At 43.0% G+C, this 25,332-nt stretch overlaps 1 protein-coding gene across 1 annotated transcript in view; it reads right to left on the bottom strand.

The window, feature by feature from the left end:
- Positions 1-25,115, bottom strand: part of LOC133541799 (protein kinase C alpha type-like) — a 105,459-nt gene extending 80,344 nt beyond the window's left edge. Inside the window, exons 1-3 of the mRNA XM_061885397.1 lie at positions 25,065-25,115; positions 22,241-22,352; positions 8,829-8,957 (exon numbers count right to left, since the gene is read on the bottom strand). Of these exons, the coding sequence (XP_061741381.1) occupies positions 8,829-8,957; positions 22,241-22,352; positions 25,065-25,115 (292 nt within the window). The remainder of the gene's footprint in view (positions 1-8,828; positions 8,958-22,240; positions 22,353-25,064) is intronic.
- Positions 25,116-25,332: the final 217 nt, after the last annotated feature.

The raw sequence follows: 25,332 nt of genomic DNA, 5'->3' as shown, positions 1-25,332 counted from the left end.
CTTCCTGGTAGACTGCTGCATTGACCCTAGACCTCAGGAAACCCAGTGGACCAACACCAGCAGATGACATGGCACCCCAGACCATTACCCATTGTGGACCTTAGACACTGGACTTCAGGCAACAGGGATTCTGTGCCTCTCCTGTCTTCCTCCAGACTCTGGGACCTTGATTTCCAAAGGAGATACAAAATGTACTTTCATCTGAAAACATAAGTTTGGACCACTCAGCAGCAGTGCAGTCCTTTTTGTCTTGAGCCCAGGCGAGACGCTTTTGACGTTGTCTCTTATTCAAGAGTGGCTTTACACAAGGAATGCGACAGCTGAAGCCCATATCTTGCATACGTCGGTGCGTGGTGGTTCTTGAAGCACTGACTCCAGCTGCAGTCCACTCTTTGTGGATCTCCCCCACATTTTTGAATGGGTTTTGTTTGACAATCCTCTCCAGGGCGCGGTTATCCCTCTTGCTTGTACACTTTTTTTCTAGCACATCTTTGTCTTCCCTTGGCCTCTCTATTAATGTGCTTGGACACAGAGCTCTGGGAACATCCAACCTCTTTGTGTCTTGCCCTCCTTCTTGAAAGTATCAATGCTCATCTTTTGGACAGTTGTCAAGTCAGCAGTCTTCCCCATGATTGGGTGTCATACACAATCAAAACCAGACTTTTCCAGGTGTTTTGAGGGAGCTAGGTAATTAGAGTGTGGCACCAGGTGTCTTCAATATCTGACCTTTTCACCATATTCTAATTTTCTGAGATGTTGAATTTAGGGTTTTCATTGGTTGTCAGCTATAATCATCTCCTTTTTGGCCAAAAAACACTTGAAATGTATCAGTCTGTTTGGAATGAATGTATACATTCTACAAGTTTGACTTTCTAAATGGAATTAATGAAATAAATCAACTTTTTCATGTTGTTCTAATAATATGACCAGCACCTGTACAGCAATGTTGATATTTGCTAACGCCCGACCTAATCCTTCCATTGCGACAAACCCTTGAGTGGCTGCCATTGTCTTACCAATTTGAGGATACACCAGAACAATGTCCAGCCCAATCAGCAGGTGCCCCGCAATCTCGGTTCCAAATAGGTCGATGTCTTCCACGTCCTCGATGGGAAGGACTGAGAGGCACATGATTCTCCATTTGTCCCAGGAATCTCTCATGTTCCATCAGGGCAGCCGGGCTACCTAGAACCTCTTTTCCTCGTCGAAAAGATTTTGTCAATAGAGTCGAGAGTCCAGCTGACCATTTCCATGTATGATGTTTACATTTGGAGGACAGCGCAAAGAAAGAGGCTTCAAAAAAGTGTAGACAAGACAAAAGAAAGAGAGAAAGCAGGGAGAAGAAGGGAGCGGGAAAAAAATGTGACCGCCCTCGCCAGAAAAAAAATTAAAAGTGTATGTAAACTTTTGACCACGACTGTATCATACCTGCCCAAATTGTGTCCATGCACTTCATTATCGAGCATGACTGTGAAATAAGCCGACAGGGGGGGCCAAAGAAAGATGCGAGTGCCAGCACTTGGACAAAGAAGGTGCAAAAACACTATTGAATTTAAGAAGGAACTAGCAAAGTTTGCCTTAAAACCCGGTGCGCCTAATGAACGGAATAATTCTGTTTGTGCTTACCGACCTCCAAGCAATTGTATTTGGTACATGGTGCAATGATCAGTGTGACCACTAGATGGGAGTCACACATAAGAGATATGTGTAGACTGAAATATGATGGCAATATGTCTCAAGTAAACAACACCAACATGTTATATGTTCCATTGAAAATATAGAACGTTACACACCGCGCTTAACAATCAAAATGTTTTAGTAGGACTTTGATAAACTAAGAAGCCACACTGCTTGATGGATTGTACTGTCCTTCAACATAGGAGTATTATTATGCTGTGTATAAGGTAAGACATTATCTTTTCTTACCTTCTGGTACCTGCTGATCTGTTTTTGGGATCTGCATACATTCTGAAAAATTGCGCGCCTCCGCCTTTATAGTCTGTACCGACAACGGAACGGTAGGCTTCTTCTCTTTCAGTATCTTCTTGTTATGTGACACTCATCCTCCACTCTTGCCATTACTAATATAAAGTAGTGTAAAGTTCTTACTTATATCTGTCAGTAAACTCGCCATGAAAGCACTAAAACATACCGGTGTAGTGACTTTACATTATACACCCAAGGAACTTTAGTTATTAGAGAGTTACCTTCTGGCAAATACTGATCTATATTTGGGATCTGCAGAAGTCCTGAAAATTTGCGAGAGTCCGCCTTTGTAGTCCGTGTGGACTCCGTAGTCGATAAGCTTCTTCTTTTTCTCGATCTTCTTATGTGACATTCATCCTCCACTTTTGCCATTTCTATATAAAGTAGTGTAAAGTTCTTACTTATATCTGTCAGTATGCTCGCCATGAAAGCGCTAAAATATACCGGTGTAGTGACTTTACATTATTCATCCAAGGAACTTTAGTTATTAGAGAGTTACCTTCTGTTACCTACTGATCTATATTTGGGATCTGCAGAAGTCCTGAAAATTTGCGCGAGTCCGCCTTTGTATTCCTTGTAGACTCCGTAGTCGATAAGCTTCTTCTTTTTCTCCATCTTCTTATGTGGCATTTATCCTCCACTTTTGCCATCACTAATATAAAGTAGTGTAAAGTTCTTACTTATATCTGTCAGTAAACTCGCCATGAAAGCTCTAAAACATACCGGTGTAGTGACTTTACATTATTCACCCAAGGAACTTTAGTTATTAGAGCGTTACCTTCTGGTACCTACTGATATATATTTGGGAACTGCAGAAGTCCTGATAATTTGCGCACATCTGCCTTTGTAGTCTGTGTCGACACCGTAGTCGATAAGCTTCTTCTTTTTCTCGATCATCTTGTTATGTGGCATTCATCCTCTGTTGTTGCTATTTCTAATATAAAGTAGTGTAAAGTTCTTACTTATATCTGTCAGTAAACTCGCCATGAAAGCACTAAAACATACCGGTGTAGTGACTTTACATTATTCACCCAAGGAACTTTAGTTATTAGAGCGTTACCTTCTGGCAAATACTGATCTATATTTGGGATCTTTAGAAGTCCTGAAATTTGCACGAGTCCGCCTTTGTAGTCCGTGTCGACACCGTAGTCCCCAACCTTTTTGTATCCGCGGACCGGTCAACGCTTAATAATTTGTCCCGCGGCCCGGGGGTGGGGGGGGCGAGGGGGGGTTTGGGGATTTTTTTTTCTTTCTTTGTCGTGAAAAAGGAACGTTTTTGTCATGAAAAAGGGAGTTTTTTTATGGTTGGTGCACTAATTGTAAGTGTATGTTGTGTTTTCTATGTTGATTTAATTAAAAAAAAAATTAATTTTTATTTTTATTTTTATTTTTTTTTTAAATAAAAATTAATAAAAAATTATTCTGCGGCCCGGTACCAATGCGGCCCGGTGGTTGGGAACCACTGCCGTAGTCGATAAGCTTCTTCTTTTTCTCTATCTTCTTATGTGGCATTTATCCTCCACTGTTGCCATTTTTAATATAAAGTAGTGTAAAGTTCTTACTTTTATCTGTCAATAAACTCGCCATGAAAGTGCTAAAACATACCGGTGTAGTGACTTTACATTATTCACCCGATGAACATTGGAAAAAAAAAGAGGAACATTTCCATCAGCACAAGGTGCTGCCACGCAAATCCCGAACACATTTTTTGTCGTGAGTTTACATTTTTCACCCAAGGAACTTTAGTCATAAGAGAGTTCTGGTTGCACGCTTTTTCACGGGAAACGTTCCCAAACTTGTGATTGTTTCCGGATGAGGAGATGCTACTCCATTATTGATTGAGGCAAAAAATATTTTTCACCAAATTAGGTGAAATGATATAATTTCCCACGGCACACCAAACAATATCTCGCGGTACAGAGGTTGAAAAACACTGATCGAAATTAACTAATATGGTCCCTAACTCACACGGCAACCTCGGATGTGTTGTTAAAACCAATCGTTACACCCCCCCCCCCCAACCCCCCAAAATAGTTAAACATAAAACCATAATTTTGACTGCTGTGAATGCAACATCTCTTCCAAAGCTGACTTAGAAGAATCTCTCATGCGAGCTGGAAATGATTCCACTAGTCAATCATAAACAGTAAACGTTCTGCTGTGTGTGTTTTTCCCGTTTGAGAAGCGCTCAGCACCGCATCAATCACTCTCCCCTTATTTCTGTGTGTGTGTGTGTGTGTGTGTGTGTGTGTGTGTGTGTGTGTGACAGGCGGAGAGGGGTTATACCCGTGACCCAGCTGTCATTTTCTTAACTTCCCTAAGGCTTATATAACGCTGCACTGTTCCCAATCCAGGTGCTGCTTTTTGATTGACAGCCAAATTTGAAGATGTTGACACACACACACACACACACACACACACACACACACAATCTTGTATTTCCTACCTTCTTGAGACCTTTGTAATTGTTTTTTTTTTGTTGTTGTTTTTTTTAATTGGCCCTGCGATGAGCTGGCGACTTGTCCAGGGTGTGCACCGCCTTCCGCCCGATTGTAGCTGAGATAGGCACCTGCGTCCCCCGTGACCCCAAATGAAATAAACGGTAGAAAATGGATGGATGGATGGTTTTTAATCTTCATTATTTACTTTATGTCCACACACTTATTTCATATGTTGACCAGAGGGGGAGCACTTTTTAAAACCCCCACATGGTCAATTTGAAAAATACCTCCTTTTTGGGACCACCTTCATTTTTCTTTTTCATTCATCTTCAAGAAATTACAGTATGTCTGTCTATATATATATATATATATATATATATATATTTTTTTTTTTTTTAAATACGTTTTGGCCAAAGGAGGCGCATTTCAATTTCTTACACACACTTGTTATTTCATATGTTGACCAGAGGGGGAGCACTTTTTTAAAACCGCCACACGGTCAATTTGAATAAGTCCCTTCTTTCTTTTTCATCCTCATTTTGATAGATTTCACCACCAAATGAGATCACTATTTTTTGTTTTTTGTACATGTGCTTAAGGCCGAAGACTAAGGAGTCCCGGACCACAGATGGCCCTTGTGCCGCACTTTGGGCCACACAGCTATAGAAGCTAACTGTTAATGTCCACTATGGTCTTAGTAGCGTAGTGTATTTGTTCATCTTCTGGTCACATATGGGACGCGCTTTGACTTACGTTAGCACTGGAAGTCATAAAATGCAGCTGAGATAGGCTCCAGCACCCCCAAAAAGGAACAAACGGTAGAAAATAGATAGATGGATGGAATATGGAAGTCCTTCTTTAGCTTGTTTTATCATATTTTGTTGCCTTTACACCTGTCAATGTTTACTTTGGTATGAACATTAAAGTCCTACTGAAAGCCACTACTAGCCACCACGCAGTCTGATAGTTTATATATCAATGATGAAATATTAACATTGCAACACATGACAATACGGCCGCTTTACTTTACTAAATTGCAATTTTAAATTTCGCTCCGAAATATCCTGCTAAAACGTCGCGGTATGATGACTCGTGCGCGTGATGTCACACATTGTAGAGGACATTTTGTTTCAGCTATAAGTCATCTGCTTTAATTGCATAATTCCACAGTATTCTGGACATCTGTGTTGCTGAATCTTTTGCAATTTGTTCAATAAATAATGGAGACATCAAAGAAGAAAGCTGTAGGTGGGAAGCGGTGTATTGCGGCCGCCTTTAGCAACACAAACACAGTCTGTGTTTCATTGTTTACATTCCCGAAAGATGACGGTGAAGCTTTACTATGGAACAGAGCGGTCGAACAAACATGGTTCCTTACCACATGTCAACCGGCAGGTTTCGGTGAGAAAATTATGGTAATAAGTCGGCTCTTACCGTAAACACAAGCGGAGCTTGCGTCGTTCCTCGTGCACCTGTCAAAGAGGCAGCTGCGGACTTTCACGCCTCCTCCGACCGGCCGCCCCCGAACGTGGGATGCTTCCACCGTGGAGGGGGAAAAAAAGCTCAGCCCGACCCCACCGGCTGCCTTCGCTTCACCTCGTCGAGAAACGTGGCTTCCCTCAGAGACACTGGCGGTCACCACACCCGTGGCCACACCCCTCCGACTTACAGGTACGACTATATAATCCCACTAAAACACTAGTAACACAATAAGCAGATAAGAGATTTTCCAGAAATATCCTCAGCCTTCCCGGTAAGGTTTATTCAGGTGTACTGGAGAGGAGACTACGCCGGATAGTCCAACCTCGGATTCAGGAGGAACAGTGTGGTTTTCATCATGGTGGTGGAACTGTGGACCAGCTCTATACTCTGGGCAGGGTTCTTGAGGGTGCATGGGAGTTTGCCCAACCAGTCTACATGTGCTTTGTGGACTTGGAGAAGGCATTGGACCGTGTCCCTCGGGAAGTCCTGTGGGGAGTGCTCAGAGAGTATGGGGTATCGGACTGTCTGATTGTGGCGGTCCACTCCCTGTATGATCAGTGTCAGAACATAGTCCACTCCCTGTATGATCAGTGTCAGAACATAGTCCACTCCCTGTATGATCAGTGTCAGAACATAGTCCACTCCCTGTATGATCAGTGTCAGAACATAGTCCGCTCCCTGTATGATCAGTGTCAGAACATAGTCCACTCCCTGTATGATCAGTGTCAGAACATAGTCCACTCCCTGTATGATCAGTGTCAGAACATAGTCCTCTCCCTGTATGATCAGTGTCAGAACATAGTCCACTCCCTGTATGATCAGTGTCAGAACATAGTCCACTCCCTGTATGATCAGTGTCAGAAGATAGTCCTCTCCCTGTATGATCAGTGTCAGTACATAGTCCACTCCCTGTATGATCAGTGTCAGAACATAGTCCACTCCCTGTATGATCAGTGTCAGAACATAGTCCTCTCCCTGTATGATCAGTGTCAGTACATAGTCCACTCCCTGTATGATCAGTGTCAGAACATAGTCCACTCCCTGTATGATCAGTGTCAGAACTTGGTCCACATTGCCGGCAGTAAGTCGAACACGTTTCCAGTGAGGGTTGGACTCCGCCAAGGCTGTCCTTTGTCACCCATTCTGTTCATAACTTTTATGGACAGAATTTCTAGGCGCAGTCAAGGCGTTGAGGGGTTCCGGTTTGGTGACCGCAGGATTAGGTCTCTGCTTTTTGCAGATGATGTGGTCCTGATGGCTTCATCTGGCCGGGATCTTCAGCTCTCACTGGATCGGTTCGCAGCCGAGTGTGAAGCAACCGGAATGAGAATCAGCACCTCCAAGTCCGAGTCCATGGTTCTCGCCCGGAAAAGGGTGGAATGCCATCTCCGGGTTGGGGAGGAGACCCTGCCCCAAGTGGAAGAGTTCAAGTACCTAGGAGTCTTGTTCACGGGAGAGTGGATGGTGAGATCGACAGGTGGATCGGTGCGGCGTCTTCAGTAATGCGGACGTTGTACCGATCCGTTGTGGTGAAGAAGGAGCTGAGCCGGAAGGCAAAGCTCTCAATTTACCGGTCGATCTACGTTCCCATCCTCACCTATGGTCATGAGCTTTGGGTCATGACCAAAAGGACAAGATCACGGGTACAAGCGGCCCAAATGAGTTTCCTCCGCCGGGTGGCGGGTCTCTCCCTTAGAGATAGGGTGAGAAGCTCTGCCATCCGGGAGGAACTCAAAGTAAAGCCACTGCTCCTCCACATGGAGAGGAGCCAGATGAGGTGGTTCGGGCATCTGGTCAGGATGCCACCCGAACGCGTGTTTAGGGCACGTCCAACCGGTAGGAGGCCACGGGGAAGACCCAGGACACGTTGGGAAGACTATGTCTCCCGGCTGGCCTGGGAACGCCTCGGGATCCCCCGGGAAGAGCTAGACGAAGTGGCTGGGGAGAGGGAAGTCTGGGCTTCCCTGCTTAGGCTGTTGCCCCCCGCGACCCAACTTCGGATAAGCGGAAGAAGATGGATGGATGGATGGATCCTAGTAAATGTGTCTAATAATATCTGAACCGCTCCCACTGCCCTGTCTTTTTTTTTCTTCTAGTCCTTCACTCTCACTTTCCTCATCCACGAAACTTTCATCCTCGCTCAAATTAATGGGGAAATCGTTGCTTTCTCGGTCCGAATCGCTCTGGCTGCTGGTGGCCATGATTGTAAACAATGTTCAGATGTGAGGAGCTCCACAACCCGTGACGTCACGCGCACATCGTCTGCTACTTCCGGTACAGGCAAGGCTTTTTTATTAGCGACCAAAAGTTGCCAACTTTATCGTCTATGTTCTCTACTAAATCCATCCATCCATTTTCTACCGCTTATTCCCTTTTGGGGTGGCGGGGGGCGCTGGCGCCTATCTCAGCTGCATCTCTACTAAATCCTTTCAGCAAAAATATGTCAATATGGCGAAATGATGAAGTATGACACATAGAATGGAGCTGCTATCCCCGTTTAAATAAGAACATCTCATTTCAGTAGGCCTTTGAATCAACCAAAAATCCTGACTTTGGAGGAATGTTCACGGACTCTAGTATTCGGCTCTCAGTGGTTTTCTGTATTAGGACCATTATTTATGTCCTAACTTGTTCACACCTCCTCATATGGACGGCACTTTTCCTGGCTGATGTGTCAAGAAGGGTAGAAATACAAGAAGACGCACACACTTGCACAGGGCGGTGGGGATTTAGGTTTCATGCCGACAATATTCATGTTTTCTGCAAGAACATCCATTTTTGTTGGTCTCTTGCACTAACCATTTTAGAGCAAATAGCTGTGTTTGCATCAATAAAGCATGCAAAGTAGTGTAAAACTCCCAAACCTGAATGAGCTACGGCTTAGAAATGGTGTCCAAAAAGAAGTCAGGAGGCACCAACCTGTGACGTGTAGCCTGTCGCCGCTGACCTCAATCTTCAGGAAGATGCGACCCCGGCGCTCCGTGTGATCCATCCCGCAGAGGCTCGGCACGTTGACCACACACTGCTTGTGCACATTCATGTCGCAGGCTGGAAGGAAGATGCAAAGGTAAAAAAAGATGATCTAAACATAGAACAAAACATGCAATGCACAGTAGATATTTTTCATCACATTTTAGATTTGTTACGTTTGTAGGGAACAGAATTTGGGACAAAATCCTTTTCAAAACTAAAATCTGTGCTTGAGTGTCCAGGGTGAGTGAAGTGTTTGGATGGGGAGAGGGAGGAGAAATGTGGGAAATGAAGAAGCCATCCATTTTGGGGGAAAACTGGGAATTTTTGCAACTGGGAATAAATGGCTTAGGTTTCCTGACTAAGACAAAACACTGTTGGTGGAACGGTTGAGATCGGATGAAGAATGTGGGGAAAGTAGTCCAAAAAACCCCCAAAAACGGGTAAAAACTGTGGAATTTAAAAGCGGGAATTCCTGGTAATCAGGAACATTTTGGACCCCGGAAACATTTTGGCTTGAATGTCCAGGATGAGTGGAGTGTGTAGATAGTGGAATAGTTGGAATTGGACGGAAAATGTTGGAGTTGTAGAACTTTGAAAATTGAATGGGAAGTTTGGAAAAGTTGGGAAAAGCAGGAATTTTTTTTAAACACATAACACATTGGCCTGAGTGAACTGAGTAGATTGGCATTGGAATTTTGCACATCGGTTGAAAAGTTTGGAAGTAGTAAAAATGTTTATTAGAGAATAAACGTTACAGAAAACGAAAATACTGGTAAAACTGAAATCTTTTCTGATGAAAATAATAATAAATGGTTTGAATTTCCTAAGACGAAACACACTGATGGTGGAACGCTTGAAATGGGATGAAAAATGTGGGGAAGTAGTCATGAAAAAAAGCCGGTAAAAACTGTGGTATTTAACAGTGATAATTCCTGGTAATCAGGAACATTTTGGAACCCGGAAACACTTTGGCCTGTATTTCCAGGATGAGTGGAGTATGTAGATAATGGAACTGTTGGAATTGGGCGACTAATGTTTGAAAATCCCAATTTATTTGAATGGGAATAATCTGGAAATTTGGAAAAGTCGGGAAAAGTGGTCATTTCTAGGCCTGAGTGAACTAAGTAGATTGACATTGGAATTTTGCAAATCAGTTGAAAACTTTGGAAGGAGTAAACATTTTTATTCGAAGAAAGGCGTTACAGGAAAAACAGGATTATTGGGAAAACCGAGAATTTTCCTGACAAAAAAAGAATAAATGGCTTGAATTTTCTAAGAGGAAAAACACTGATGGTGGAAAGGTTGAAATCGGATGAAAAATGTGGGGAAAGTAGTCACAAAAAAAAAACAATGAGTAAAAACTGTGGTATTTAAAAGCGGGATTTCCTGGTAATCAGGAACATTTTGGAACCCGGAAACACTTTGTCTTGAATGTCCAGGATGAGTGGAGTGTGTAAATAGTGGAATAGTTGGAATTGGATGGAAAATGTTGGAGTTGTAGAACTTTGAAAATTGAATGGGAAGTTTGGAAAAGTTGGGAAAAGCAGGATTGAAAAAGTTTGGAAGTAGTAAAAATGTTTATTAGAGAATAAATGTTACAGAAAACGAAAATACTGGTAAAACTGAAATCTTTTCTGATGAAAAAAAATAAAATGGTTTGAATTTCCTGAGACGGAACACACTGATGGTGGAACGCTTGAAATCGGATGAAAAATGTGGGGAAGTAGTCATGAAAAAAACCCGGGTAAAAACTGCGGTATTTAAAAGCGGGAATTCCTGGTAATCAGGAACATTTTGGAACCTGGAAACGCTTTGGCTTGTATGTCCAGGATGAGTGGAGTATGTAGATAATGGAAAAGTTGGAATTGGGCGACAAATGTTGGGAGTTCTAGAACGCTGAATATTTCCCATTCATTTGAATGGGAATGATCTGGAAATTTAGAAACACAGCACATTGGCCGGAGTGAACTGAATGGTTTGGCGTTGGAATTTTGCGAATCAGTTGAAAAGTTTGGAAGTAGTAAACATTTTTATCCGAGAATAGGCGTTACAGGAAAAACGGGAATACTGGGAAAACTGAGAATTTTTCTGACCAAAAATAATAAATGGCTTGAATTTCCTAAGACGAAACTTACTGATAGTGGAATGGTTACAATCGGATGAACAATGTGGGGAAAGTAGCCCCCCCCCAAAAAACAACGGGTAAAAACTGTGGGATTTAAAAGCGGGAATTCCTGGTAATCAGGAACATTTTGGAACCCGGAATTACTTTGGCTTGAATGTCCAGGATGAGTGGAGTGTGTGCATGTTTGAGAAATTTGGGACTCGTGCAAGTTTGAAACATGGCCCACTCATTTTTTATTGGGAAAAATGTCCCACAAAGCCTTGAATTCCTGGTAATCTAGAATATTTGGGAAAAATGAAAATGCTAGCAACAGTGTTGCTTGTTAAATTGAATGTTTTCATACTTGAACGATTGCGATCAGATTAAAAAAGTGAAGAAGAAGAAGACGAATCTTGTACTGTTGTTGATTTTATACATTTTTGTTTCAAAGGACTCCGGCTTATTAGTGATTCCCAGAGCCCAAAAAAAGTCTGCGGGCTTTAGAGCGTTTCCTATTGGGGCTCCAGTACTCTGGAATGCCCTCCCGGTAACACTTACAGATGCTTCCTCAGTAGAAGCATTTAAGTCCTGTCTTAAATCTCATTTGTGTACTCTAGTCTTTAAATAAACCCCCTGTCCCCCACAGATGAGGCACTAGCTGTCCAAAATCGGGACCCAGGGTGGACCGCTCATCTGTGCATCAGTTGTGGACGTCTCTACGCTGCTTGGGATGATGTAGTGGCTCATTTCTGTCTTAAATCTGTTTTGGGCAACTTTCACCTAGATCAGGGGTCGGCAACCTTCACCACTCAAACAGCCATTTTCACCTGTTTCACAAAATAAAGAAAACAATGGGAGCCACGAAACTATTTTGAAATTTAAAATGAAATAACACTGCATAGAGAGTTGTTTTTACTTTGTGCTATGTATAAAGCAGGGGTCTCAGACACCTTAATATCAACATTTAATGATAGTGGGGCCCGCAGGTTTTATATGAATATGAATACGGCTTCAGAGCATCACACTTGTCAACACTCCCGAATATTCCGAGAGACTACCGAATGCCAGATCAACTATTCTTGCAAATGTTTGCAGAATTTCCCTTAAGGGTATCCTATGAAAATGCTGCCTTTGAGGCCCTCTACAACACGTCCAATCAGTCACATTTTGACGAGGCTTCTGCTGACACACACCAACGATTGCGAGGCATACTTGTTCAACATCCATACAGGTTACACTGAGGGTTGTGGTATAAACAACTTTAGCACTCTTACTAATATGCGCCACACTGTGAACCCACACCAAACAAGAATGACAAACACCTTTTGGGAGAACATCGGCACTGTAACAAAACATAAACACAACAGAAGAAATACCCACAATCCCATGCATCCCTATACTTCCAAGCTACATTATACACGCCTGCTAGCACCGGGCGGCATAGCTCGGTTGGTAGAGCGGCCGTGTCAGCAACTTGAGGGTTGCAGGTTCGATCCCCGCTTCCGCCTTCCTAGTCACTGCCGTTGTGTCCTTGTGCAAGACACTTTACCCACCTGCTCCCAGTGCCACCCACACTGCTTTAATTGTAACTTAGGTATTGGGTTTCACTATGTAAAGCGCTTTGAGTCACTTGAGGAAAAAGCGCTATATAAAAATAATTCACTTCACTTCAATCCCCCCACCCCCTCCGTGCGTTGGTTGAGGTAAGCGGGGTTGGGGAGCAGGGGGGCGGATTCGGTGCTAGCAGGCGTGTATAATGTAGCCTGGAAGAGTAGGGATGCATGGGATTGTGGGTATTTGTTCTGTTGTGTTTATGTTGTGTGACAATGCCGATGTTCTCCCAAAATGTGTTTGCCATTCTTGTTTGGTGTGGGTTCACGGTGTGGCGCATATTAGTAAGTGTTAAAGTTCTTTATATTACAACCCTCAGTGTGACCTGTATGGCTGTTGACTAAGTATGCATTGCAGTCACTTTGGTGTGGTAACAGAGGCTGAACATAAAATGATGAGTCAACAGGCAGATCGCGTGATGTCAAAGCGAGCGTGACGACATGTTGTAGAGGAGGTTCAAGACATTGCCATCACTGGACACCCTCAGTATTGAAGTCCAGGTGAAAGTTGGAGAATGTTATCCCCGGGTGATTTCTGAGAGAGGCACTAAAATACAGAAACCTCCCGGAATAATCATTGGGGTCGGCGATTTAGCAGCTGAGCCACATCAGAGTGATCAAAGGGCCGCTTGCAGCTCCGGAGCTGCGGGTTGCCGACCCCTGACCTCGATACATTGGGGAGGACACCACATTAGAGGTCAGGTCACCCTGAACATTGGACGGTTACATAAGTTGTTGTACTATAATCACAAAGTTGTTGTACTATAATCAGGCCATCATGGAGCGTATAAATAAGAAGGGAAGACCAAGCCTGATGTGCGCTCTTATTAATTCTTTCATGAGGGTGCACCATCTTTCGTCTCATCAGACATTCTCTATTTTCATATCGATTCAATCCAACTTTCTACTATCTGATTGTGAGTAGTTAAATCTGTTGTAAAAAACTCTATTGTCCCTGTTTAAGATTCAGACTTTTCCACCACATAAAATTGGCTACCACTAGCAGGATGAAGCCCCAAGTTAAATCCTGACATTTCTAGTACATTAAATCTCCTGATGGCCCCACTATGGACTGGACTCTCACAATATTATGTTAGATCCACTATGGACAGGACTCTCACTATTATGTTAGATCCACTATGGACTGGACTCTCACACTATGATGTTAGATCCACTATGGACTGGACTCTCACACTATTATGTTAGATCCACTATGGACTGGACTCTCACACTATTATGTTAGATCCACTATGGACTGGACTCTCACACTATGATGTTAGATCCACTATGGACTGGACTCTCACACTATTATGTTAGATCCACTATGGACTGGACTCTCACACTATTATGTTAGATCCACTATGGACTGGACTCTCACACTATTATGTTAGATCCACTATGGACTGGACTCTCACTATTATGTTAGATCCACTATGGACTAGACTCTCACACTATTATGTTAGATCCACTATGGACTGGACTCTCACAATATTATGTTAGATCCACTATGGACAGGACTCTCACTATTATGTTAGATCCACTATGGACTGGACTCTCACACTATGATGTTAGATCCACTATGGACTGGACTCTCACACTATTATGTTGGATCCACTATGGACTGGACTCTCACACTATTATGTTAGATCCACTATGGACTGGACTCTCACACTATTATGTTAGATCCACTATGGACTGGACTCTCACACTATTATGTTAGATCCACTATGGACTGAACTCTCACACTATTATGTTAGATCCACTATGGACTAGACTCTCACACTATTATGTTAGATCCACAATGGACTGGACTCTCACACTATTATGTTAGATCCACTATGGACTGGACTCTCACACTATTATGTTAGATCCACTATGGACTGGACTCTCACACTATTATGTTAGATCCACTATGGACTGGACTCTCACTATTATGTTAGATCCACTATGGACTGGACTCTCACTATTATGTTAGATCCACTATGGACTGGACTCTCACACTATTATGTTAGATCCACTATGGACTGGACTCTCACACTATTACGTTAGATCCACTATGGACTGGACTCTCACACTATTACGTTAGATCCACTATGGACTGGACTCTCACACTATTATGTTAGATCCACTATGGACTGGACTCTCACTATTATGTTAGACCCACTATGGAATGGACTCTCACACTATTATGTTAGATCCACTATGGACTGGACTCTCACACTATTATGTTAGATCCACTATGGACTGGACTCTCACTATTATGTTAGATCCACTATGGACTGGACTCACACTATTATGTTAGATCCACTATGGACTGGACTCTCACACTATTATGTTAGATCCACTATGGACTGGACTCTCACACTATTATGTTAGATCCACTATGGACTGGACTCTCACACTGTTATGTTAGATCCACTATGGACTGGACTCACACTATTATGTTAGATCCACTATGGACTGGACTCACACTATTATGTTAGATCCACTATGAACTGGACTCTCACACTATTATGTTAGATCCACTATGGACTGGACTCTCACACTATTATGTAGATCCACTATGGGCTGGACTCTCACACTATTATGTTAGATCCACTATGGACTGGACTCTCACACTATTATGTTAGATCCACTATGGACTGGACTCACACTATTATGTTAGATCCACTATGGACTGGACTCTCACACTATTATGTTAGATCCACTATGGACTGGACTCTCACTATTATGTTAGATCCACTATGGACTGGACTCTCACACTATTATGTTAGATCCACTATGGACTGGACTCTCACTATTATGTTAGATCCACTATGGACTGGACTCTCACACTATTATGTTAGATCCACTATGGACTGGACTCTCACTATTATGTTAGATCCACTATGGACTGGACTCTCACACTATTATGTTAGATCCACTATGGACTGGACTCACACTATTATGTTAGATCCACTATGGACTGGACTCACACTATTATGTTAGATCCACTATGGACTGGACTCTCACTATTATGTTAGATCCACTATGGACTGGACTCTCACACTATTATGTTAGATCCACTATGGACTGGACTCTCACACTATTATGTTAGATCCACTATGGACTAGACTCCCACACTATTATATTAGATCCACTATGGACTGGACTCTCACTATTATGTTAGATCCACTATGGACTGGACTCTCACACTATTATGTTAGATCCACTATGGACTGGACTCTCACTATTATGTTAGATCCACTATGGACTGGACTCTCACAATATTATGTTAGATCCACTATGGACTGGACTCTCACACTATTATGTTAGATCCACTATGGACTGGACTCTCACTATTATGTTAGATCCACTATGGACTGGACTCTCACACTATTATGTTAGATCCACTATAGACTGGACTCTCACACTATTATGTTAGATCCACTATGGACTGGACTCTCACTATTATGTTAGATCCACTATGGACTGGACTCTCACTATTATGTTAGATCCACTATGGACTGGACTCTCACACTATTATGTTAGATCCACTATGGACTGGACTCTCACACTATTATGTCAGATCCACTATGGACTGGACTCTCACACTATTATGTTGGATCCACTATGGACTGGACTCTCACACTATTATGTTGGATCCACTATGGACTGGACTCTCACTATTATGTTAGATCCACTATGGACTGGACTCTCACTATTATGTTAGATCCACTATGGACTGGACTCTCACAATATTATGTTAGATCCACTATGGACTGGACTCTCACACTATTATGTTAGATCCACTATGGACTGGACTCTCACTATTATGTTAGATCCACTATGGACTGGACTCTCACACTATTATGTTAGATCCACTATAGACTGGACTCTCACACTATTATGTTAGATCCACTATGGACTGGACTCTCACTATTATGTTAGATCCACTATGGACTGGACTCTCACTATTATGTTAGATCCACTATGGACTGGACTCTCACACTATTATGTTAGATCCACTATGGACTGGACTCTCACACTATTATGTCAGATCCACTATGGACTGGACTCTCACACTATTATGTTGGATCCACTATGGACTGGACTCTCACACTATTATGTTGGATCCACTATGGACTGGACTCTCACACTATTATGTTAGATCCACTATGGACTGGACTCTCACTATTATGTTAGATCCACTATGGACTGGACTCTCACACTATTATGTTACATCCACTATGGACTGGACTCTCACTATTATGTTAGATCCACTATGGACTGGACTCTCACACTATTATGTTAGATCCACTATGGACTGGACTCTCACTATTATGTTAGATCCACTATGGACTGGACTCTCACACTATTGATAGTGAGGAAAGGCAAATAAGTTTTGCCATAGATAGTTATTTTTCTCCCTCTAACTTTGTGTGTTTTGTCCCTCTTTTTGGTTGTCTCCTCCCCGCCTGGCACGCCCCGTGAGAAGACAAGGACGGAGAGGAACAAACAAAAACCAAGGCAAGGCGAGGTCCCCCAATATTCATTAGTTGGACCGGACCGCCATTGCCATCTGTGCTGAGGCCTCCCAGATGGAGCGAGCGAGGAGAGGTGATGGATGGAGATGACTTGGAAAGATGAGGAGGCAGCGGACTGGGGAAAAAGCAAGGAATTGTGATGTAGGCGGCACAAAAAAAAGAAGCAAATGTGTAAAGTGGCCCTTGTATTGACACACAAGGGCCACTTATGAAAAAATAATCTAGGGACTGGATTGATATAAAAACATTTTAACAGGCTACAACCAAGATAAGCTAGGATGGTGTATCTATTTCAAGTACAATCAGTATCTGTGGAGAGGTTCGACAGAGATGGCGGCGAGGGGGCGGCGACGGCATGTGAGCAGCGAGGCAGGTCGCACCGGGAGCAAAGCCTCAATCAAGTTAAGGTGCGTGGATCGCGCACCTGGGGACAATCCAATAATCCTCTCGCCCTGTTTAAAAAGGGCGACAGCTGTGAATGTCAGGGAGAGAGGCGGAGAGACTGGAAGGAGCAGGAGAGCAGTTGACGCAGAGCGAGAGAGGAGGAGAGCCGGAGACAGACAACGAGCGAGCAGAGAAGAGGAGCTGAAAGCGACCTGGACTGAGGTTTTTATTTTAGAAAATAAAGTCGAACTGCTCAAAGCCATGTCCTTCCTTGGTGGTCCTGGGAACCCACGCGACGGCATGAGACTGTTAAAGTATCGTTTATTTTTTGGAATGTGCCAATTAAAAACAGGCTGTGGGGGGGGGGGGGCGTGGACTGCAGGCCTGCAGAGAAGTGGGGCGTGTCAGGACCGACTTGGAGATTAGCAGCAGGTGCGTAGATGACGTGTTTGTCTGATCACCTGCCGCTCTGTTAAAGGCAGCAGTCGGGTAGGAGAGTGGGGGGGGGGTGGGGTGTTGGTGACACACGGGGCATGAGTGAGAGCGAGAACATGACAGAAGACACTCTGGGAGAAACCATTCATGTGCTCGAGCGAGAGGGAGAAGACGGACACAACCCGATGGCTGAGGAGCAAGACAAGAGACATTGATTGGAAAATAAATCCTTGTATGGAACCGTGCATGCTGCTGTCATGTCGCTAACCGCTGGTCCCAACATCTTCCACACAGGCCCACAGAAAGACCATCTCTTCTCATCTGTTTCATTCAGACCTTGTCTACATTAAGATGGATAACTTGTGTGGTGTTCGGGTCTGTGGGACCCCTTTTCATTTTTTAATGAAAAAGAAAATTGATGCAATTAAGAAATTTTTCAAACTGAGACTCACTGACGTTGGCTCATTTTCTGTGAAGAACATATATCAGAATACATATTTAATGACCACACACACACATTTCTATTACATACAAGATATCTTGGTCCAATGGACCTGGGGCTAATAGAAGTGTGGAATTTGATGTTCTGTGTACCGCACACACACACACACACACGCACACAACCACACACACACACACACACACACACACACACACACACACACACACACACACACACACACACACACACACACACACACACACACACACACACACACACACACACACACACACGCACACACACACAGCAGGCCTAGACAGGAGGAGGACAGAGTGTCGATACACAGAACATCAGAGAGTCAAATGTGCGAGAAAATGAGAGCAGACAGTGTTGACAAACAATGTTGCAACCTTGTGTTGGAAGCGCAGGTGCAGAAACACAAAAGAAGAATCCCTGTGGGGTGCAGAAACTGGCTGACAAATTTTCCGTGCAACGTTCATATTGTTGTTACTCAGCCAGCGTTTGTGGGTCTGATGGACCCTTTGCATTTTGTGGCTTTTAATGCCTCACAATCACACACTTTGATGTTGAAATACTGAACATCTGTTTATTGGGATAAGTTAAACCTTTAGTTGAGTTGTGTTCACGTAAAAGTAACAACAATATGAACATCACACAAGGTTTAAAGAAATAATGAATTAGCCGAAGCCCTGTGTCAGCCACACTAAACCAGCATTCAAGGATCCCCTCCTTGGATCATTTTTGACACGGCTAAATGGTAAATGGCTTACACTTTTGTAGCATTTTTCTACCTTCAAGGTACTCAAAGCGCTGGAAAAAACTCCCTAAATTTTACAGTAAAATCTATTGGTCATTTTTATTATGTACAATTTAATGGATAATTTGCTTCGATACCATAAGTTAAGCAGATATTGAAGTATTTATTTGGATTTTGACCATAAAAGTTAGATACTATAATATGTGTCGCAATATTGGACACCGTTTTTTTTCCTGTCAGACTCGAAAAAAACAAACTTGATACCTTTAGTAAGAAAATAAGAAAGTAGAGAAAGAAAACATAAGGGAGACATTTGGGAGAATGGTTGTCCTGGAAGATTTTTCGGGAGACGGACTGAAATTCGGGAGTCTCCAGGAAAATTCGGGAGGCCAAATTTTTTCACGGGTAATTCTTGAATCTCCGCCACTTAGCTTTGTACGGATTCATTGATCGTTTACAAAGTGAGTTCGGAAAGGAAGTGACAGGAGAAAGACCACGCCCCAGACAGGAAGTGATGTCAGCAAGAACACGCAACAGCCAGCTTCATAATAAAGCTCTGAGTTAATCACTGGAAATACGGAGGCCAGACATCCAGACATCCAGTCATCCAGTTATCCAGTTATCCAGTCATCCAGACATACAGACATCCAGTCATCCAGTCATCCAGTCATCCAGTCATCCAGTCATCCAGTCATGCAGTCATGCAGTCATGCAGTCATGCAGTCATGCAGTCATGCAGTCATGCAGTCATCCAGACATCCAGTTATCCAGACATCCAGTCATCCAGTTATCCAGTTATCCAGTCATCCAGACATCCAGTCATCCAGTTATCCAGTCATCCAGTCATCCAGTCATGCAGTCATGCAGTCATCCAGTCATTCAGTTATCCAGTCATCCAGTCATCCAGTCATCCAGTCAACCAGTCATCCAGACATCCAGTCATCCAGTCATCCAGTCATCCAGTCATGCAGTCATCCAGTTATCCAGTCATCCAGTTATCCAGTCATCCAGACATCCAGTCATCCAGTCATGCAGTCATCCAGACATCCAGTTATCCAGTCATCCAGACATCCAGTCATCCAGTCATGCAGTCATGCAGACATGCACAGCTTTCTTCTTCTACATGTACAGACACTTGTGGAAATCCCACATGGATACCTTAAGAGAAAGCCATTGCAGCTATTTGGGATACAACACTTCTCAGACGGCAGAAGACCTGTCCAAAGTCCAGGTCTGCTGTGATTCTACTTACCGAAAAACTTTCTCCATTTCTTGAAAGAGAGACAACGAGAATGCGGGCTACCGTGGATGTGATAAAAAAAGGTAGCGTGTACTTTGCATTACCTGCTCGTCGAGGGAAGACTATGTAAGACAGCGAATGCATTTGGACTGACAAGCAGACCGTATCAGTTATTGTCCGCCATGTATGTCGCCAACTCAACGTCTGGGTCAGGGGTCACCAACCTGCGGGCACCAGGTCGCCCGTAAGGACCAGATGAGTCGCCCGCTGGCCTGTTCTAAAAATAGCTCAAATAGCAGCACTTACCAGTGAGCTGCCTCTATTTTTTAAATTGTATTTATTTACTAGCAAGCTGGTCTCGCTTTGCTGGACATTTTTAATTCTAAGAGAGACAAAACTCAAATAGAATTTGAAAATCCAAGAAAATATTTGAAAGACTTGGTCTTCACTTGTTTAAATAAATTCATTTATTTTTGTACTTTGCTTCTTATAACTTTCAGAAAGACAATTTTAGAGAAAAAATACAACCTTAAAAATGATTTGAGGATTTTTAAACACATATACCTTTTTACCTTTTAAATTCTTCCTCTTCTTTCCTGACAATTTAAATCAATGTTCAAGTATTATTTTTTTTATTTATTGTAAAGAATAATAAATACATTTTAATTTAATTCTTCAATTTAGCTTCTGTTTTTTCGACGAAGAATATTTGTGAAATATTTCTTCAAACTTATTATGATTAAAATTAAAAAAAATATTCTGGCAAATCTGGAAAATATGTACAATCAAATTTAAATCTCATTTCAAAGTCTTTTGAATTTTTTTTTTAATTTTTGTTCTGGAAATTTAGAAGAAATAATGATTTGTCTTTGTTAGAAATATAGCTTGGTCCAATTTGTTATATATTCTAACAAAGTGCAGATTGGATTTTAACCTATTTAAAACATGTCATCAAAATTCTAAAATGAATCTTAATCAGCAAAAATGACTAATGATGTTCCATAATTTATTTTTTTATTTTTTTCAAAAAGATTCGAATCGCCAGTTTTTCTCTTCTTTTTTTCGGTTGAATTTTGAATTTTAAAGAGTTGATATTGAAGATAAACTATGTTTCAAGATTTAATTTTCATTATTATTGTGTTTTCTCCTCTTTTAAACTGTTCGATTAAGTGTTTTTTTTCAATCATTTATTCTCTACAAAAAAACTTCTGTAAAAGGAAAAAAAATGTACGACGGAATGACAGACAGAAATACCCATTTTATATATATATATATATATATATATATATATATATATATATATATATATATATATATATATATATATATATATATATATATATATATATATGTATATATATTAAAGGTAAATTGAGCAAATTGGCTATTTCTGGCAATTTATTGAAGTGTGTATCAAACTGGTAGCCCTTGGCATGAATCAGTACCCAAGAAGTAGTTCTTGCTTTCAAAAAGGTTGCTGACCCCTGCTCTAGGTTATATAAAGTCACCAGAAAGGAACGGACATATGTTTACATGTCTAATAAAGATGTGACTAATGTATGATGTCTCGGGTGTGATTCACTACCATAGGGCCGGCCCCACAGCACACTGGATTCCAGTTGGTTGAAGTAGCACAACACTGGATATTGTTCAGATAAGTTGACAGGAAGAAGTTGCACACAAAGCTACACTGGAGGTGACTATGACATGTGCATTTTATGCGTACTTGGTCGCGTTGTGCCGGCGGCCCTTGGGAGGCGTGGTCTTAGACAATGGTATCGTTGTGTGAGGACTCGGTGTGAATGAGCCTAAGGCCTAAGGCTGGGTGGGTGTACTCACTGTCACATTTCATGCCCTGGTGGATGAGGCCGTACAGCAGAGATCCACAGTGGTCACAGAAGGTGGGACTGCCATAAGAGTGGATCTTGAACTTGTGCTTGCTTCTGGGATCCTGCGGGGACACGAGACCAGGACGTGTGCTTAGAATGTTGCTAACACCACTCTTGAAATCACAGCAAAACTACGTGTTTAACTATAAAAACACTCATTTCTGTAGCTGCAGTGAGCAAAAGGGACATTCATAGTGGGATCTGAGGATTGTCATTGTGGCTTGTGCAGCCCTTTGAGACACTGATGATTTCGGGCTATATTAGTAAACCATCCATCCGTCCATCTTCTTCCGCTTATCCGAGGCCGGGTCGCGGGGGCAACAGCCTAAGCAGGGAAACCCAGACTTCCCTCTCCCCAGCCACTTGGTCTAGCTCTTCCCGGGGGATCTCGAGGCGTTCCCAGGCCAGCCGGGAGACATAGTCTTCCCAACGTGTCCTGGGTCTTCCCCGTGGCCTCCTACCAGCTGGACGTGCCCTAAACACCTCCCTAGGGAGGCGTTCGGGTGGCATCCTGACCAGATGCCCGAACCACCTCATCTGGCTCCTCTCCATGTGGAGGAGCAGCGGCTTTACTTTGAGTTCCTCCCGGATGGCAGAGCTTCTCACCCTATCTCTAAGGGAGAGACCTGGAAACTCATTTGGGCCGCTTGTACCTGTGATCTTATCCTTTCGGTCATGACCCAAAGCTCATGACCATAGGTGAGGATGGGAACGTAGATCGACCGGTAAATTGAGAGCTTTGCCTTCCGGCTCAGCTCCTTCTTCACCACAACAGATCGGTACAACGTCCGCATTACTGAAGACGCCGCACCGATCCGCCTGTCGATCTCACAATCCACTCTTCCCTCACTCGTGAACGAGACTCCTAGGTACTTGAACTCCTCCACTTGGGGCAGGGTCTCCTCCCCAACCCGGAGATGGCACTCCACCTTTTTCCGGGCGAGAACCATGGACTCGGACTTGGAGGTGCTGATTCTCCTTCCGGTTGCTTCACACTCGGCTGCGAACCGATCCAGTGAGAGCTGAAGATCCCGGCCAGATGAAGCCATCAGGACCACATCATCTGCAAAAAGCAGAGACCTAATCCTGCGGTCACCAAACCAGAACCCCTCAACGCCTTGACTGCGCCTAGAAATTCTGTCCATAAAAGTTATGAACAGAATATTAGTAAACATTGATTGATATTGTCATGTTTTTGTGATCATGTCTGTTTAGTTATGTTCTGTTTTTGACTCCATTAGTTCCTGTTTTTGTGCACTCTTGTTTTGTCACCATGACTACCAATGTCACGCACCTGCTTCATTTGGACTCATGCACCTGTTAATCACCACAGCATTTAAGCCTGTAGTTGCCAGGCAGTCAGCCTGGCAACATAACCCTCTACCACCTTCTACTCACCCTCGTTATCCATACCGATGATCCATGTTTCTTTCTCGTTCCAAGTAAGTTTTTCGTTATTCATGCCATAGTGCAAGTTTTGTTTTTTGGGTCCCCACACCGTCAGAAGTCCCCTAAAGGTGACTGTGTAAACAGAGCCATGTCCCCATTAAAGGCCTACTGAAATGAGATGTTCTTATTTAAACGGGGATAGCAGCTCCATTCTATGTGTCATACTTCATCATTTTCCCATATTGCCATATTTTTGCTGAAAGGATTTAGTAGAGAACATCCACGATGAAGTTGGCAACTTTTGGTCGCTAATAAAAAAGCCTTGCCTGTACCGGAAGTAGCAGACCATGTGCGCGTGACGTCACGGGTTGTGGAGCTCCTCACATCTGAACATTGTTGTACAGTATAGCTCGGTTGGTAGAGCGGCAGTGCTACTAGTGTTTTAGTGAGATTATATGGTCGTACTTGTACAACCTGAAGGTCGGCCCCGCACCTTTGTTCAGCACCAGTCGACGGGTGGTGGCGATGCCCATCTCTGCCCTTCGCAAGGAACCCTCTTCGAAACACGATCTTTCAAAATGATGGCTGCATAATACACTGTACTTTGTGTGTGTGGTCCAATCCAACCGTGTTCGCTTGACCGCTCTGTTCCATAGTAAAGCTTCACCGTCATCTTTCGGGAATGTAAACAATGAAACACCGGCTGTGTTTGTGTTGCTAAAGGCAGCCGCAATACACCGCTTCCCACCTACAGCTTTCTTCTTTGACGTCTCCATTGTTCATTGAACAAATTGCAAAAGATTCAGCAACACAGATGTCCAGAATACTGTGGAATTATGCGATGAAAACAGACGACTTATAGCTGGGAACGACGCTGGAACAAAATGTCCTCTACAATGCGTGACGTCACGCACACACGTCATCATACCGCGACGTTTTAGCAGGATACTAATGCGCAAAATTTAAAATTGCAATTTATTAAAGTAAAGCGGGCGTATTGTCATGTGTTGCAATGTTAATATTTCATCATTGATATATAAACTATCAGACTAGTAGTGGCTTTCAGTAGGCCTTTAAGTAAGCATTGCCAGAACGCACGAACACACACACACACACACACACACACACACACACACACACACACACACACACACACACACACACACACACACACACACAGCACGTGACACGATGCAAAAAAAGGGATTTTTGAGTGGTTAGGTGTGATTGGCAGGCAAATTATGGGTGCTGGAACATTCTAATTAGCACGATGCTTTGCTATTTTTTGCTCTTTGGCATCCGACGTTTGCTGAAGTATCACCGTGGGGAGGAGGGAGGTAAAACAAAAAAAACAAAAAAAAAACAGATGGTGTGGTAATTCATGCCTCTCCTGTCTTGTCCTGGTCCTTCTGGGTCTTCCTCCTTTTGTATTCCATTTTGGCTCCTTTTATTCCGAGTAGATTTATCCTCAAAGAACCTCGCGTGCGCCGATTTCTGGGGCAACAAAAAAGGAGACAATATCTACCTCTGGTCTATTTTTCCTCATTTTGACATTATCAGGCTGCCGCTTTTTTGCTGCAACGCCTCGCAACATTCTTCTAGAGCAGGGGTCAGCAACCTTTTTGAAAGCAAGAGCTACTTCTTGGCTACTGA

Source organism: Nerophis ophidion, linkage group LG23, assembly GCF_033978795.1.
Source record: "Nerophis ophidion isolate RoL-2023_Sa linkage group LG23, RoL_Noph_v1.0, whole genome shotgun sequence".
Lineage (NCBI taxonomy): Eukaryota > Metazoa > Chordata > Actinopteri > Syngnathiformes > Syngnathidae > Nerophis > Nerophis ophidion.
Note: the sequence above shows the minus strand (reverse complement) of the source record. Positions and strands in the feature narration are given on the sequence as shown.